This window comes from Macadamia integrifolia, chromosome 10 (assembly GCF_013358625.1).
Source record: "Macadamia integrifolia cultivar HAES 741 chromosome 10, SCU_Mint_v3, whole genome shotgun sequence".
NCBI lineage: Eukaryota > Viridiplantae > Streptophyta > Magnoliopsida > Proteales > Proteaceae > Macadamia > Macadamia integrifolia.
The window spans coordinates 842,509-861,198 of NC_056566.1; the positions used below are offsets into that span (position 1 = coordinate 842,509).

At 42.8% G+C, this 18,690-nt stretch overlaps 1 protein-coding gene across 9 annotated transcripts in view; it reads left to right on the plus strand.

The window, feature by feature from the left end:
* LOC122091865 (elongation factor 1-alpha) overlaps positions 1-18,690 on the plus strand; it is a 93,376-nt gene that overhangs the window by 50,289 nt on the left and 24,397 nt on the right. For all 9 annotated transcript variants that reach the window (XR_006144053.1, XM_042662058.1, XM_042662061.1 and 6 more), the window contains 3 exons: positions 8,963-9,131; positions 14,456-14,695; positions 14,777-14,911. Coding sequence is in view for 8 of the 9 variants with exons in the window: in XM_042662058.1 (XP_042517992.1) it covers positions 8,963-9,131; positions 14,456-14,695; positions 14,777-14,911 (544 nt within the window). In the remaining variant the exon portion in view is untranslated. The remainder of the gene's footprint in view (positions 1-8,962; positions 9,132-14,455; positions 14,696-14,776; positions 14,912-18,690) is intronic.

Consider the following 18,690-nt stretch of genomic DNA (forward strand, 5'->3'; position numbering starts at 1 on the left):
ACATATGAAGGTATGTCACAATTTTCCTTTAAGTATTGTTTTGTAGAGACTTCATATCAAAGATCGAATTTGGTGAATGAAACGAAGAAATGAAGATTGAAGTCATCAAATGAAGAGTATCAACAAGTTGGCATCAATGCTTGAAGAATATATCATAAGAATTTAAGCTTCAAGATGTCAAGACATGAAGCTTAAAGACATGGAATTGCAAACAAGAAGAAAAGAAGATAAAGTGCCAAAGAGTGGAAGGTTCAAGTGAAGAAGAAGACCACTAGGATAGATTGGTCATTTTTAATGTAATTTGTAACCTCCACATATATATATATATATGCACTCACCACATGCATGTGCATTGCATCACACTAGAATGACCATAGAACATACCTTGACCAAGTATGGAAAGTCTCTCTAAGTGGTGAGGAACATATTAGGAAAAATATGTTCTAGTGAAATTCTGTGAAAATCACATTAACCTGACTTAAGGGTATTTTGGAGAATCTTAAGATTAGTATCAGGAGATGAAACCTTCATAGAAGTTGTAGGAAATCGAGTCACAATTTCAACGCAACTGATTTTAGGTCATTCTGAGATTGGAACGAAAAGTTATGGTCAAAACACTAACGACTGGTCAGTATGACAGCATTCTGTTGAAACAGAGTATGTCATGTTGGCGGTCGACCGGCTGGAAGCCCGGGTCGACCGGAGCTGTCCGAGACCATAGCCGGTCGACCGTTAAAAGGTCTCGGTCGACCGGTGACTGCCTGAAAGTGCCCCAACGGCTATATTTTGCCTCAACGGCTCTTGGCGGTCGACCGGCTACCAATGGCGGTCGACCGGTGGACCCAGAATATGTCCGTTAGAGCGTGATTCCCTGCCTAAAATGCTTTACTAAGCTCATCTATAAATACCTCTAATACTACTCATTAATTAACAATAAATCCCAACTTTAGAGAAGCATTATTTGAGCATTAGAAGTGAGAATTGGTCTACACCATCTCTTGAGTTCAAGTTCTTCATTTTACATTCAAGAGGAACTCAAGACCATCTACAAGTCTTCATCTACACCTTGGCATTTACATTACAAGCATCAAGAAGACTTCAAAAGGTGCATTCATTCTATCATCATTGCATATTTCATTTGCACCACACCGGAGGTAATTCTCTTTTATTCCACTTCTCCATTTTCTATTTTACATTAAGTCTAGACTGTACTTAGGCTTGTGTAAGGACTCTCTCATCCTTAAGAGATTGTAAGGATCCTCTTATCCTTAAAAGAGTATAAGGTGCCTCTCTACCTTAAAGGAGATTGTAAGGTGACTCTCTACCTGCAAAGGAGATTGTAAAGGCGCCTCTCTGCCTATAAAGGAGATTTGTAAGGATACTCTTATCCGTGAAAAAGATTGTAAAGGTTTTCTTCCCTACCTACTGTACTGAAAGGGAGAACTAGTGGAATACCTTACAAGAGAATTCTTGTAGGGAGTGGACTAGACTCGAATTGAGTCGAACCACTATAAATCTTGTGTTGTGGGTGTTGTTATTTTATTTATTCAGCATCGCTTTTAAATTACAATCACACTTGTGATCTATACATCGAAAAGAGTTAATTTCCACTAGTATAACCTATTCACCCCCCCTCTAGGTTATTTCAATAATGATGCACAAAATGTGATTCTAAGTATGATGAACCTTAGATTTGTAAAAAACTTGAAAATCTAAGGTTAAAGTTGAAAAAAGTGAGTAAAGATTCAAAACTTACTATTCAAATTTTTCAACTTTCAAGTTCAAGGTTCTTCTTGGACTATGTTTTTCTCCTTCTTTGAACCATTCACTTCCATAATGTTTCTTTCAATCTACCATTTGAGTCTCCAAAAAGGTGTGTGAATCAAAGGGGAAGAAAGAAGAGAAATATAGAAAACTGTTGGTGAGAGTTTGAAGTGTTTGTTTCAAACAACAAAAGGCACATTCACACTTAAGTAGCCGTATCGTACCATGTATCGGTACGATACGGCTAGATACTATACGATACAGTCGATACTTACCGATACTCACGGGAATTTTTATATTTTCAAAAGTTTGTATCGCAGAGTATCGTACGTATCAATACGGCACGATACGATACGATCGATACGTCGATACGCAAAAGAGGGCCCAAAATTCCATGTAGCGTATCGGTATGTATCGTGCCGATGCCTACCGATACGGCACGATATGCACCGATACTTAAAACCATGGTCCACAGTTCCTATTCGGTCTGCACTATTATGCTACTCCAACTGCTGAAACCACGTCTAAGGGTTCTACCCCTTATCAAGAGACTGTCCAGTGTGATTATTGTGGTTGCCCGCACCATACCAGGGAAACATGTTGGAAGCTCCATTGTCGTCCCAAGGGTGGGGCGTAATAGAAAAACAAGAAGACAAGGCTCCCATGCCCATTTGTCCGAGTCTTTTGACAGTGTACCTACTACTTCATCACTCTCTTCGGATCAAATGGCTGCCCTCAAGCTACTCATGACACAGTTGGACACTTCTCCTGCTCCTCCTATGTCCAACCTTGCTCAAACAGGTAGTTCCTCATTTCTTCCTCTCATTCTCCCTTATGGTTACTTGATTCGGGTGCTACCGATCACATGACAAGTCGCTTTGAGGTTTTCCATACTTAAATTCATTGTTCCAATCGGGATAAGGTACGTGTGGCTGACGGTTCCTTGTCCCCTATCTCTGGTAAAGGTTTCGTTTCCTATTCCTTTACTATTTCTCTTCCATCTGTTTTACATGTTCCCAAATTATATGCTAACCTGCTTTCCATCTATCGTTTAACCAAGGAGTTGAATTGTTTTGTTCACTTTTTTTTTTTCCTACTCATTTCCTTTTCCAAGATTTGGTGACGGGTGCAACGATTGGGTATGGTTAGGTCCGTGATGGGCTCTACTACTTGGATTCTCCAACGGCTGTGCCTCTTATGGCAGTGCATACTCTTCTTTCTGATAGCTCTCTCTCTTAACTCCACCAGTGCACCGTCGTTTGGGACATCCTTCTTTTTTATATTTTACGTCGCATGTTTCCTACTTTAGTTAAACATTGTGGTTTGGAACAACTTAAGTGTGATGTATGTGAGTTTGCTAAACATACACAGACTTCTTTAATTTCCTATTGAAAATAAAGTGATATTCCTTTTTGTATTATTCATTCAGATTTATGGGGTCCCTCCCGAACAATTGATAGGAATGGCTTTCATTGGTTTATTACTTTTATTAATAATTGTACTCGTCTGACATAGGTATATCTTTTGCATAATAAGTCTGATGCCTTCTCTTGTTTCAAATCTTTCCATGCCTTGAGGACTCCAACCATCTTTTCTTCAGTTGCCCTTTTGCCCTCTCTGTTTGGAAAAGAGTTATTGGATGTTGTTGGCCTACCCTCTTGGTGTATCCTAGGTCTTCATAAGGAATGGATCTAGGTAGGCATGACTTTTGTTGGATCTTCCATATGTGATGTTGTGGGCAAGCTCGGCTTTCATGCCACTATAAATTATATCTGGATGGAGTGCAATCTTTGTAGATAGACCTCCAACTCTCGCTCTTCGGAGATGATTTGGAAAGACATCTTTTTTTATGTTAGCTCCGAGCTTAGATTGTTTCGCCCTCATGGTGTTCCCATCTCCCCCAAGGAACACGGCTCATTGTTGTCTTTTGGGGCCTCCCCTTATCTCTTCTCCTCCCCGCCTTGATGGTTGTCTCTGGCTCTCCATCAGCCTCCTCTCCCTTTCTTTCCCTGCACGGGCTGTATATTCTTCTCTTCTTGTCTTGATTAATATTTTTATTCATTGAAAAAAAAAAGAATTAGGGGGCGACAGCCCAGCCCTTGGAACTCCTGGACACTTGGGCAAATCCTTGACAACTATGCAGCTATTACTATTAGTCCCCAATCCCCATTCCCTATGGCTATTTTCTGAACCCGCAACAATGGCAAAGAGGTTAGAGAGAGAGAGAGAGAGAGAGAGAGAGATTTCATATTACTGATGGCAATCACCAATAGTATTGCTGCCTTTCCGTTGGCCTTTGGCTGAGTTGTGAAAGCTTTTAAATCTGTTATGGCTCTATGTTGGTTGCTGTTGTGGCTGCTTCGGTGCCAGCGCCGGTGACGCTGCTCTCGCAGATTTGGTCCTCGGAGACGGGTTGTGGGGGAATGAAGTGAGGAGGGTTTGTGAGGAGTGAAAAATGAAATAAGGGGTAGGGTTTCTGTGGGTGGGAGGATGAAATGAGGGCTTGAGTGGTTGATCGGTCCAACCAAATGTGAGTAAATGTTGAATATTTTTTTTTCCATTAAAAAACGTGAATGCATATTAAACATGTTTAATACGGTTTCCAAGGCTGAACCCCCCCCCCCCCTTTTTTTTTGGCTGTATGATTAAAGGCTTTAAAGCCAGTTCAGCAGTTCACGTTATAAACAGAATTACTGTTTTATTTGCGCTTTAAATGCGTTTTAACCAACTACAGTTAGGATTATCACTTGCTTCCAATTGGAGTCAAGGAAGAAGAAACACCGAAAGTATCTCTCTGACATTCCTCATTCTACTACTGTACCTTGCAACAGCTTATATGGTGTCTTTACAAACACATTGTGTAGACACACCGTTCTAGATTCTCAATGGTAATATAGTAGTCAACTGCCCACAACAATAGTAGCAGATGCAGAGAGTATCCCCATGTAAATTAATTCCTCTTTACCATGCCAAGGTGTCATTGGCTGACAAATTGGAGCAGATTTAACAGAACTACCTCTGTGCTGAGCGGGGAAATCATCAATTGATCATGGAGAGGAACAAGCTTGTAATCCAAAAGGTGGAGGAGGAACTGGCCTTAAGCCATCCAAATGATGGAAGCTCTTTGAGCCAAGTGGCTTTTTGGAAGTTTGAGAAGACCCTTGAGGGCCTTGGGAGACAACTTACTGTAGCTAACTAAGTAGAAGCAAGCACGTGGGAATCCAATCTGGTGAGCCTCATGGAGCTGGCAATGGATTTAAATCAGCTCAAAGTGCATACCAACCTTTTCAGAGTGGCATTGTAACCTCTTCCATTTTTGGAGAGACAAATGGTGTGCTGGTCTCCCTCTCAGGTTATCGCTCCGGATCTTCGTAATGTTGCTGCTAATAAGGATCCCTTAGTCAAGCTCAATGGCAACAAAAATAAAGAAGTCAATAAGCTAACAGCTCCCCCCTCCCCTCTCCCCACCCCTGCTCACCCGCCGATGACCTAAACCCATGTCCTCACCCCTTCCTCCGCCGGCTTCTGCTGACGGCGGCCCCAACCTTCCTAATCTGGCTCCCTCTTCCGCCCCTTTTTCCTCTCCTCTCGATAGCCGTTCTTGGTCCTTTGTTGTTGCCTCTACTCCTCTCCTTCCTCCGCCACAGTTATCGCACTTCATTGGAGTCCTAGTAGAGGAGCCACTAGACTGTGGGGCTGCACTAAGGGATTGAGTGCCAGACACAAGTTCAGATCTCTCTGTAAGAGTGGCAGCTTGCTGTGGAAGCATAGTGGTACGTCGATTGTCTTCAAGTTGGATCACATCATAGGCTTGATCCAAGGTAGGAAAGGGGTCACGACTCAAAACCTGGGACCGCAACTGATCAAACTCCACATTTAGACTTGCCAGAAAGTCATAGACTCTGATTTTTTCCTCTCGCTTCTGAAACTTGGTGACATCTTCAGTGGTGGAAGGAGTATACTCCTCATAGAAATCCAACTTAGTCCATAGTGACCGCAACTCATAGTAGTACTGTGACAGAGTGAGCACTCTGTGCCTCAGATCACAAACCTTCTAGCGAAGCTCAAAGACCTAAGCATCATTCCCTACCTAGGAATAGATATCCTGGACAGACTTCCAAATCTTCACAGCGGAGTCAAGGAGGAGATAGCCACGCGAAAGCTATGGCAACATGGAGTTTACAAGGAAGGCCATAACCAGAGAGTTGGCACACTCCCACCTGTCAATCTCAGTACCGGTGGTCGTACGCTTTGTGGTTCTAGTGAGGTACCCGTAATAACCACGGGACTTAATGGAGATGCAGACCGAGCGTGACCACATAAGGTAGTTTGTGCCATCAAGTTTAATAGCACAAGGAGGAAAGGTAGGAAGAGCCGTGGTGTCTCTGCCAGTAGAAGTAGATGAGATGGTAGACATGGTTGCTACTCAAGGTGGCTGTGCAAATAGAAGAGACACTAGCCGGAGATAGAGAAAGCACCAAAATAACCAGAAAAAGTTAGAAAACCCAAAAATCGATAAAGGGTAAAACCCTGATAAAACGATTTTGGGGATAGCTCTAGAACAAAGGCCTCAAACCAAAAAGTGGTCGGTACATACTTCCACAATGATAAGAGGCACCAATCACAACAAACATCAAAACGATTAGAGCATTGAGCGGGGAAAAAGCATCCCGGCAATGAAAAAATGTTCTTAGGGAGAAAACCCTGAAAAAGTGATGAAAAAAAGGTTCTGGGTCTCTCAGATCATTGTAGAAGAGAGTCTGAGAGCCCAGGGGAAGGATGGGTGGAGGCTAGAAACCCTCTTGGTGGTTTAAGAAGCTCCACCACGAGAGAGAAGCAGATGAAGAGAGATGGAGGGAGGCGCAAATGAAGGAGGCGCTGGGAGAGCGGGAGAGAGAGAAATGAGAAAGAGGCAAAGAGATGGAGAAGAGGGAGAGCCCTTAGGGACATGGTATCCTAAGGCTCTAATACCATGTTGAATGGGGTAATGACTTGTGTCTAATATGACACCAACCCTCTTTATTTATAAGAATGGAGAAAAGGTTCTAGAGAATTACAAAGACCATTAAACCCCTTAGGGTCCGTTTGGTAACTGACACTTTCCCTAAAACCCACAAAACCCATTATTACAACACTTTCCATGATGATCTTATTTTTCCTGCTACCCTGACACATCCCCCTTCTTCCTCTCACCACCTCTCTGCCCCTCTTGTCGCTTCTCCCTTTCTCGCCTCTGCGCTGGCGTCTGGCCCTTGTGCCTCGAACCTTGTTCCTCCTCCCCCTCCTACTTGACTCTCCTCCCTCTTCCTCCTTCACAACCTTCTTCGTGGTCTACCCTTGGTACGACTAACCCTCACTCCCCTCTTAAGTCTCTTCCCTCTAACCCAACCCGGCCAGTCGAGTTTCTAAGTTCTCCAAATTTCCTCCAGACCACCCCCCTATCCGGGTAACTTATACGACCCGACCCACTCTTTCTTGACCCTCCTTGACCCTATACCCAACCCAAACCCGCTACCCTCTTCTTTGACCTATCTTGACCCTTGTCCATCCTCTTTGGACTTGACCCGACACCCACACCCGTCGTCTCCCTCACCCGCACCTCCCTCCTCCCTTCTAGCTCGCAAGGGCCTCGCCTTCGACTCCTTTGCGAGCCCCTGCCCTCCCTCTTTGGTTCTGGCCCCCCCTAGGTCTCTCTCGCTAGACACCTTGCCCGCCTGCACTGCTGCCTTGTAAGCCGCCATCACCACTTCGTCGCCAACTTTACCGCCCGTCAATTGTGCCACCACCAGTATCGTCGACGTCTCTGCTATCACCGTCACCTCCTCTCATATACATATACACTCGGGTGACAGTTCTGATGTTGTGATGCCTCTTGCCAACGGGGTTGTCAATGTCCTCTCCGGTGATGCCTCCCCTGTTTCAGTATTTTTGCCTGGCCTCTGCTGGGCCCTAATTCTGCAGCAAATCTCCCGCCTGCCCATGCCTTGGAAGGCGTCAACATCGACCCTCCCTCCACTGCTATGATGATGCTAGTTTCGGCTGCTTCCGCTCATTCCTCTGGGCTCTCCACTAGCCTACAGACAGCCTCGCCTCTCACGCCTTGGAAGGCGTCATCATCGCCCTCCACCTCCATCAAATCTTGTGCTTCCCACCCCCTCACTTCTGCTGGTCTCCCGCAAGCTTCATCTCAGGACTCAGGCCTCCTGCCTGACACTCTTCACTTGGGCTCCTCCCTTATGGATTATTCCCCCTCTGGGAATCATGGTCTCTTGGCTGAGGCATCCCCTCTCTCCAAGTCCAGACTGGCTGTTCCAGTTCCCCGCAGATCCGTTGCTGCTGGTCATAAGAAAAAGGTGATTACTTGTTCTTTGTGCAACGGATCTTTGGTTCCTGTTATTAGAAATCAATTAATCTACCAAGCTTTTGGTTCCTGTTCTAAAAATCCATCAGTTTGCCAATCTTTTATCACTCATTAGTTCAGGAGGGTTGGGAAGATAGGACAGAGGTAGGGTGTTACATTTTTTTCTCTCCAAAAAATATCTTTAGAACTTGGAAAGGTCAGATTTCCTTTCAAAGCTGAGAAATCTGGTTAGTAGCGGTGCCCACAAAGTTGCAGTTTTTTGTTTGGAAACTGGAGGGTATCAAAGATTTTTTTTGTTTTGTTTTGTTTGGAGGTTTTTGGGGCATGAATTTTCTGTTCTGGTTTCTTTCACACCGTCTCTTTATCTCGGCTTGCTTTGTATTTTAATGAAAAAATGGGCACAGTCGTAATCATAATAATTGCTTGATTCATATATATTACCTATTTATCTGTCATATTGGATTTTTCTTGATTACGCAGATCCTTAACATTTAGTATTCACCGTATTTAGGTTGTGGCTTTAATTTTAGCTTATCTCAACCTTACTGCACTCGAACTTAACTCCACTTTTTACCACTTTCTGGACTCTGCTATCAGCATCCTATTTTCCCATTCTGCTTTACTATGCCTTGGTCGTTTGGTTAATTATAATCACTCATATCTCATATCTTTACTTATTATGACACAAGCCTAAAAAATGAGTTGTGCTAGAGGACTTGTCAGTGCTAAAAGTTTCGCCATCATCTCTGTTCATTATTGTTTTGCTATTAGGTCTATTTAAAATCAATTTAATATTTCTGAAGTTGACACATATTGAGAACAGTGAAATGCTTGCAGGTATCGGGGGCCGTATCTGTTGGATGCAATAGATTCTCTCCATCCTCCTGTTAGGGACGTCTCAAAGCCACTGCTTCTGCCCATATGTGATGTCATTAAATCCCACTCACTAGGGCAGGTGGCTGTCAGTGGTAAATTGGAGGCTGGAGCCCTTCGAAGTGGTTTGAAGGTATGTAGCCTAGGTGATTGTAGTTGTTATCAAGTAGTCAGTAACATTCCTATTAGCCATCTTGAGAAACATCCTTTTATTGCATGACAAGGTGAGGAGGCATATGATATACCATTCAAATGTTCAGCTTTGTCATACCGGAACAGCTTCTTTATTTATCTATTTATTTGGGATAAGCTTTGAATCCCTAGTTTATTGAATTGCCTTAAGATATTCATTTATCCTTGTGAAAAGTCATCGTTGGCTACTATTTTTTTTTTTTTTTTGTATTATTCTTATAATGATTTGAAGTTCATGATGTAATACGCTGTTGAGGAATGAATGCGCAACCACGAGGAAGAAGCCAAACAAACAATAACACGACGACACAAGGAATTTAATGTGGTTCAACACAAATGCCTACATCCATCTGAGAGAACCAGAGATTTTTCAGAAAGCCAGAAAAAAATCTCTACACCACTCTCCACCTCACAATGTTATCTCCCTTTGCTATAGTTTAGGTTTTTCCCGCAAAGACAATATATAGGGAACACAAAAAGCCTAATCCCCATAATTACAATTCTACCCCCATTTCCCAAGCCCGACCCAATTACAAATACAAGTCCAATAATAATGATGTGGACCATTATAGAATAGAAGGCATACCCAATCCCAATGGTCTCAACCTTGGCTTGGATTCTGCAAGCATAGTTATCACGGTGTGAAGGTGGTGGAGGGTTGTCTAAACATTTAGGCGAGAAGGCGAACAAGGTGACTAAGTGTTATTTTTTATTTTCCATATTTTCTAACATTAGTTAGTTAGCTATATATACCTTGTATCATAAAAAATCAAGATTAAACAACATCAAGTCATTAAAGTTCAACATTTAATCATATTATATCATAAAAAAAATTCACATTAAGTCATATTAAGTTATAAAAAATCAACATTTAGAGAAATGCTCTTGTTCTATAATAAGTTTGACTGGTCAAATGATTTTATTTTTACACGAGACTTTTTGTATTAGTTATAACATAAAATCAGCTTTCCAACAAGTCTATGATTACTGAAATCTAAGTTGTAATGACAAAGTTATGCTCCGGTCAAACTTAATTTTAAGTGTGCGAATGCTGTTAAAATCACTTGAATGAAAATAATTTTATGGATATCAAAACAAAAGATTATTCTACAGGACTTTTGGTTTTTTGCAATGTTTGAACATGATAGAATTTATAAAATTTTCATAATTGAGAAAAACCCCAGCATTTAAAACTTGAAAATCGCCCCTATAACCAAAATCCAGTTTTTGTTCTTGGACTGGGGGTTGACTTTTTATTCTTTTGGAATTTGATTTTTAAACTATTTTTATTGGATTTAAATAAGGGGTATCTGCTTATTTATGAATAATATGTTAAGTAAATGAAATGAAACATTTACTTAAAATGATATTTGGCATAAATAAGTGTCAAAACATAAGGCAGCATGCAGTGCAACAAGGCGACTATCACCTAGGCCCATGCAAACCGCCTGGACGCCTAGTCATCGCCTTGACAGCTATGTCTGCAAGCCACCTTGAAAAAGACCAGTGTTGATGTCTGTGAACTCTACCTATCTTCATTCCCAACCACCAAGGCCCAAACATCTGTCTGGGGCGTTCCATACAACCCTCCACCACATGATGTGACATGGTTCCACCTCTCCTATTGTTGTATCCTGGTTTGAGATATCACTGCCACTCACCAAACCCGAAGTAAAAAACAGCCACTTCTTTCCAAACTGGCACTTGTTTCTAAACCATTTGCAATATGTACCTCCTCTCTGAGTTCCAACAATAGCTTCAACTGTTTCAACCCTCCCTGAAGTCTGTATAGATTCCCAAAAATCTGTCCTTGAATTATGACCACGAACCGACTCTAGAAATCTTGAGAACTCCACCTTCCGATAAACATCTGAAACCTCTTAATTCTAGTGTTCCTAGTGAAATCAAATTATGTTGGGTAGGGATTGAATAGCAATGAGTACCCCTCTCCGCTCCTTCCTTTAAGCACCAGCCCCTCTGGCTGGTCTCCCGGTGATGGAGACACTTCCCTCTATCATCCCTTCCCTCCCCTCCAACCTCCCTCTCCTCCGCCTCCGCCTCCACCTCCACCTTCTGAAATTCCTTTACAAACCACTCATTCTCCGCCTTCTTCTAAAGAAAACCCCCCTCAAGCCAAAAAAACATATAGTTCGTTATTCAATCCCTCCCCTTCCCTCTCACAATCTGGCCTGCCCCTCCATTTTATTCCTCCCATTTTTGGTGGCTCTAAACTTGCAGTTTTCCCCCCTGGGCTCTTGAATGGGGAAGCTCTCCTATGGCAGAACTCCTTTGTGGGACACTTCTTGGGTACCCTTCCTTCTCCAATAGTCAAGCTCTCCCTCTCGAAACAATGGAGACTTCATGGGACGATGGAGACCCACCTCATGGATAATGGGCTTTTTCTTTTCAAATTCTTGGATGAAGATGACAAATGTTGTATTCTTGAAGGGGGTTCTTGGCAGGTTGTCATAAAACCTATTTATCTCTGATAGTGGCACCGTCAACTGCAATTGTATAGTGTCGAGCTTAGATCCATACCCCTGTAGGTCTCTTTTCCTGGTCTTCCCCTCCACTTTTGTTGCTTGGAGGGCCTAAGCACTATTTGATCAGTTCTGGGAACCTTCTCTAATGTTAGGACGAAACGCAAGGAATGGCTCACTGTGCTCGGATATGTATTGTAATTCCTGCAGATGGTCCTCTCCCCTCTACCATTACAATGAATGATGCAGATTTATCCTTTCATCAAGACGTGGGTGTATGAGTGGGTTCCCCCTCACTGCTTGAGTTGTAAGACTTTTGGGTGCGACTCAATGCTCTGTGCCCCAAAGGTGATTCCCTCTAATCTTGTTCATCCTCTGGTTGGTTCTAAAGAAATGGTGAATGCTATAAACCATCGTTTGTCCAGTTTCCTCCTCCATCCTCTCTCCGCCAGCTTGCTAGAGCTCCTTCTCTTTTCAGAGGAAGAACTAGAAACCATCGCTGATGAGGAAGACATCTTTGCCATTTTCTAGCAACTAAATCCCAGAATCCTTAAGATCCTGGTTCTTTGAAGGGTCCGCTGGTTCGAGATGACTCTTTACCCAGCGGTACCAACAGATACGCAAACCTTCTGACCATTGGGGCTCTCAAGAGAAACAAATGTACCTGCAATTCCTCGCCTTCTTGCCAAGGGACTGAACCTAGTCGAAGATCCCTTCTTCAGGCGGTTGAAAGCAACCATGATAGTGACGGATTTAGTTTTGGCCATAGTTGTCAAGCCATCGCCTAGGCACCACCACGGTGGGGGGCACCTTAGCGTCCAGGCATTTTGCTTGGGGCCTAGGCAATTGACGCCTTATTGCACTATATGTCGTCTTATATTTTGGCACTTATTTATGCTTCATAAATAAGCAAATGCCCCCTATTTGAATCCAATAAAAATAGTTTAAAATCAAATTCCCAAAGGAGAAAAAGTTAACCCTCCAGTTCAAGAGCAAAAACTAGATTTTTGGTTTTAAGGGCGATTTTCAACTTTCAAATGCTGGGGTTTTCTCAATTCAAAAAATTTCTAGATCTTATCATGGTAAAACATTGCAAAAAACGAAAACTCCGGTAGAATAATCTTTTGTTTTGATGTTTATAAAGTTATTTTTATTCAGGAGATTTTTACAACATTTGCACGCTTTAAAATAAATTTGACTGGGACATAACTTTGTCATTACAAATCACATTTAAGTAATTTTAGACTTGTTGGAAAGCTGATTTTGGGCTATACCCAATACAAAAAGTCTCATATAAAAATAAAATCACTTGACCAGGCAAACTTATTATAAAATATAGCATTTCTTTAAATGTTGATATTTTATGACTTAATATTGATTCTTGATGATTTGATGCTGTTTAATGTGGATTTTTGATGACTTGGTGTGGCTTACTGTTGATTTTTTATGATACAAGGTATATGTAACATACTAAATAATGTTAGGAAATGGGGAAAAGAAAAAATAACACTTTGTCTGCCCTTCTCTTTTAGCTCCTTCAATTTGAATCTGGTCACTCGTCCTTACTGGTGCATTAATAGGTCTCCGTTGGATATGACCATACCACCTCAAACGACTCTCGCAGAGCTTGTCGTGGATTGGTGCTACCCCCAGATCGGTTCTTATGACTATACCAGATCTATGCTTTACAATAGAAAAAAAAAAAAACTTCTTGCACACCACCCTTTCCTTAGATCTCCCTGCACACCTCGCAAACCTCCCCCTGATACCATTGGTTGGAGAATGAATGCACAACCACAAGGAAGAAACCTACCAAACAATCACACACGACACAAGGAATTTAATGTCGTTCGACGCAAATGCCTACATCAATCCGAGAGAACTAGAGATTTTTCATTGAGCCAGAAAAACTCTCTACACCACTCTCCACCTCACAATGTGATCTCCCCCTGCTTGCGTTTAGGTTTTTCCCACAAAGACAATATATAGGGAATCCAGAAAACCCTAATCCCCACACGATGACAATTCTCCCCTGTAAAAGAAATGGACCCTAACCTGACCCAATTAAAAATACAGGCCCAGTAATAGTTATGTGGACCATTACAGAATACAAGACATGCGCAACCCCTAACATATGCTAATTACGGGACTATCTGGTATATGGTATTTATTTATTTTCCTACAGAGTGTTTTCCCCATGAAATAAAACGATTGAAGTATGCTGACAGATATGCTGGAGGGTCGTCTCGCAGATTATTCACTGTCTGGGTTTACTGCCATGGGAGTGTTTTTGTACTTGATACAAAGAGCTTGCATGCATCTCATTCCTCAGAAGTGGTTCACTGATACATTGATCCAAAATATTCAATCGTCAGATCTATCCATGACCAGGATGAAGCTTGGGTTAAAATAAGTGGAGGTCCGAACCGACTGATGTTGAAGAATCAGCGGATGAGTTGTGGTTAGGGGTGAAATGCCACTCGAACCTAGAGCTAGCTGGTTCTCCCCGAAATTCTTGTATGGCTTATGGCTCTTAATTCTGGGAGGTTTGGTTATCCTCCTTAAGGGTTTTATTTGCCTGTTATAATCCTTCCAGTTTTCAAACTGTAGCTCTTTTTTGGATGATTAAGATAGATACTCTTAAATTTTTTGTATAATCCATGCTAGAATTGATAAATTATTTCATGAGTGTAGGACAGAAGTTCTATTTGTTACTTAAAAGCTTTCTATTTATGGTTACCACCTCATTTACTTGTACTGTAATATGAATTTGTGTTGGTTATAGGTTCTAGTCATGCCATCGGGTGAGTTAGCGACCGTGCGTTCTCTAGAACGTGATTCTCAATCTTGCACAGCAGCAAGAGCTGGAGACAATGTTGCTGTCAGTCTGCAAGGCATTGATGGAGGCAATGTGATGGCTGGTGGGGTACTGTGTCACCCAGATTTCCCTGTGGCAGTTGCGACCCATTTAGAGCTGAAGGTCCTTACATTGGAGGCTGCTATGCCCATCCTTATAGGTTCCCAGGTTCATATTCTCTGAAAAAACTTTCCCACTACATTCTCATTAATGATGAATATATAATTTGAGTAAATATTGAATGAGCAGGTGGAGTTTCACGTACATCATGCAAAAAAGGCTGCAAGAGTTGTAAGGATATTGTCATTGCTTGATCAGAAGACTGGCAAGGTCACAAAACGGGCACCCCGTTGTCTTACAGCTAAGCAGAGTGCAGTAATAGAGGTACAGTTACATTTCATTGATATATTGTTGCTCTGGTGTAATTAGCAAAAGCCTGTGCAGTAGATGGGTGTGATTTAAAGAATGAGAAAACGAAGAATATTATTACATTTTAAGAATCCCATATGTATAGAAAATACCATAAACACAATAGGAAGAAATGTACAGCATAATTTGATTGAACAATTGAATGGATTAGGTGTTCAACTTTCCTATTAAGTGGTGCATTTTTTTTTTTATTGGGGGGGGGGGGTTGGTGGTTGTGGAGAATAGACAAATTTTATTGGGCCATAAGTAAATACAAAACAGAAACTGCACAGATACAGGGTGGCACAGCCCCCAACCGAGGGAGTGGTTATGTTTGGTATGTCTTCCCTTAGCCCTGACACACTATGGTGCCTCGGTGTTGGTAGGAGCGGGTCGAGTCCCAGTTGGTGGCAAACTCGCTTTAGGAGAAAATGTATAAGCAGCTTATATGCCATGGGAAGGTTACAATTAGGGATGTAAGTTTGGCCCTGACGGCCCGAACCCACTTTGGCCCTCTTTGAGCCTGAACAGAGTTTGGGCTAAGATGTTTGACCTTGAGGGTGGATTAGGGTTGATAAACACTGACCCTGGGTTAGGGTTAGGGTTGGGCCGGGCTTGGGTTGAGGCTTAGGCACTGAGGCACTGATTTTAACCATGATTTATATAATATAATTTAAGGCTATCATCCTGTCCTTTTATTCAAAATAATGAAATTTGGGTCATTAATTCTTATGGTCAGGTGTCCTGAACATCTATTATTTTGTTGCACTTCATAATTTTAATTGTATATTTATCATTTGATCTATTTTTTTCGGGTGAATAAATAATTCATTACCAAGGAGAGAGAAAATACAAGGGGAAGGGAGGGGGAGGGAAGGCTTAAGCCAATAAGGAGAAGCCAGCCCAAGGGGAACCAAAAACAAATCGAACCAAAATACAAAACAAGCTAATGTAGAGACAAGCCCGACCAACCGGGGGGGTGACCAACGACTAACGCCTTCAAGGAGGCTGAAAGAGATTAGCCTGAAGATTCCATGAGCTAATGATGAGGGAGTTTTTTGGGGAGATAGGGACTGGCCTGGGGTGTCGGTGGAGAAGGGCTTGGGCTTTGGAAGTAACATCGAAGTAGATAGCTTTCCAAATCTGGTCCTGAGATCGGGATTTGGGGTTCCATCTACGGATGTTTCGCTCCATCCAAAGATGGTTGATAGTAGCACAGAAAGCCAATTTTCCAATCGTATCACAAATATGGGGACCCGAGAATGCCATACTCACCGACACCCATTCTTGATCAAGTGGGAGAATAGTCCTGTGGGAAGGCCAACAATTGGATAGGACTTTCTTCCAAACCAAGGAGGAGAAAGGGCAAGAGAAGAAGAGATGAGGGATATCTTCCATACCTGAAGGGCAGAAACAACAAGAGGGGTTGACAGGGATAAGACGGTGAATGAGAAAGGATTGGGTGGGAAGGCAATTGGACATACATCTCCATAAGGTGAAGCTATGTTTGGGAATGTGACCTTTGAACCAAACCAATTTGAGCCACGGAACCGAAGGGGAGGGAGTGCGAATATGGGTCCAAGCAGAGGCAGAGGAGAAGATCCCATTAGAGGACGGGATCCAGATACATTTATCCTCCCTTCCTCGGTGACCAGGGGGGATAGGGGGGAGGGAAGACCAAAGATCAGAGAGAAGGGGGGAAGAGGAGGGGGGAGACCATCACATAAGAAAGAGGATAAGGGAGACTTTGGCATTAGCAGGAAGACCCGAAGAGTAGATTACTTTAGGAGTAAGGATTTGGGAATGACCATTTCCTATGGAGCAAGAGATGGCGGTCAAGGCAATGGGTCTGTGCTCAAGAATCTTCTGCCAGATCCAGGATGGATCCAAGGTAAAAGCAGCAGTCCAAAGGGAGTGGTGCTAAAGCGGACCAGCAAGGATCCAATTGACCTAGATACTTTTGTGCTTGGTCACGATTTTCTAGATAAGCTTGAGGATTCCTACTGAATTGGAGTCTAGGATTCTCCTAATCCCTAACCCACCTTCAGATTTGGGAAGACTAACCTTCTTCCAACCGAGGGGCCTAAGGAATTTGGAGGTGTCCGAACCTTTCCAGAGGAAGGAGCACAAAAGACCTTCATAGGACTTGATCATCAATACTGGAAGGACAAAGGTACCAGACCAATACAAATACATGGATTGAAGGACTGAACAAATCAAAGTGAAGCATCCAGCATAGGAAAGAAGTTTGTCTTTCCAGAGTTGGAGATTCTTCCTAAGGAGATCAAGAAGGGGGGTACAGTGGTGAGTAGTGAGCCTAGAAGTGATAAGAGGAAGACCTAGGTATTTGACAGGCAACTTGCCTAATGGGATACCCGAGATACCACAAAGGGAATCAATGGTTACAGGGCAGACACTAGAGAGGAAGATATAGGATTTGAGGAGATTAATTTTGAGACCCGAGAGAGTCTCAAAAGAGTGGAGGTTGGACATGATGGTAGAGATGGAAAGGGGGTCCGCCTTGGAAAAGATCATAATGTCATCAGCGAATGCCAGGAGGGTGAGGAGGAGAGATTTACATTTGGGAATAGTGAAAATGAGATGGATGTCAGTAGAAGATTAAATTGACTGAGACAGGACTTCAAGGGAAAGGGAGAAAAGAAGAGGGGAGAGAGGGCAACCTTGGCGGATCCCTCTCCCAGAAGGGAAGTGGCCAGCCGGACTACCATTCACAAGGACAGAGAATTTAGGGGAGGGTATGCAAACACGAATCCAATGGACAAAAGAGGGGGGGGGAAAGCCATCTCAAGTAATACATTGGTAATGAAGTCCCAATTAATAGTGTCAAAAGCTTTGTGAATGTCAATGTTGAGAAGAGCAGCCGGGGAGTGGGACTTACGGTCAAAGCCGCGAACAATCTCATGGCAAAGGATAATGTTGTCCACAATATTTCTACCAGCAATGAAGGCTGATTGGTTGGGGCTAACAAGAGAGTCAATGACTTTTTGGATCCTATTTGCTAGAATTTTTGCAATGAATTTATAGAAGAGGTTGCAGAGAGACATGGGTCTAAAGTCATTCATTGTAACCACACCTTCCATTTTGGGGATGAGGCAGAGGAAGGTGTGGTTAATCCCAGCAATTTGATTAGGATTAAAGAAAAATCTACGAATCGCCAGGATGAGGTCATTGCTGATGATGTTCCTGCAAGCAGAGAAGAAACCCATACTGAAACCATCAGGGCCAGAAGACTTGTTGGCTTTGTGGGCGGGGATAGCCGAGAGAATTTCCTCATCACTAGGGATAGATTGGAGGAAGGGGAAAAGGTCGGCCAGAACTGATTTATTGAGGAGGTTTAGGGGAATGGTGGGGGGAGGGGAGGGGGCAGGGTTAAAAAGTCTCTGAAAGTGAGAGACGGCTTCATCCTTGATGAGATCAGGAGAAAGGAGGTCAACCCCCGAAGAAGAGGTAAGCATAGGAATGGTATTAGCATTGTTCCTAGCTTTGAGAGACCTATGGAAATAGGCAGAGTTAGAGTCTCCCAGGTCAAGCCATTTGATGCGGGCTTTTTGATAAAGAAAAGATTCTTCTTGATCAAGAAGCAAGGATTACTCCGAGGAAGCAGATTTTTCCTCCTCAGCTAGGACAGGGTTGAGAAGGTCCAATTGGAGTCTGGATTGGGTAGTGTGGAGTTTTTCTCTGCTTTCCGAGATCCTGGAGGAAATGTTCCCAAAGATGGAGTTCTAAAGCTTGAG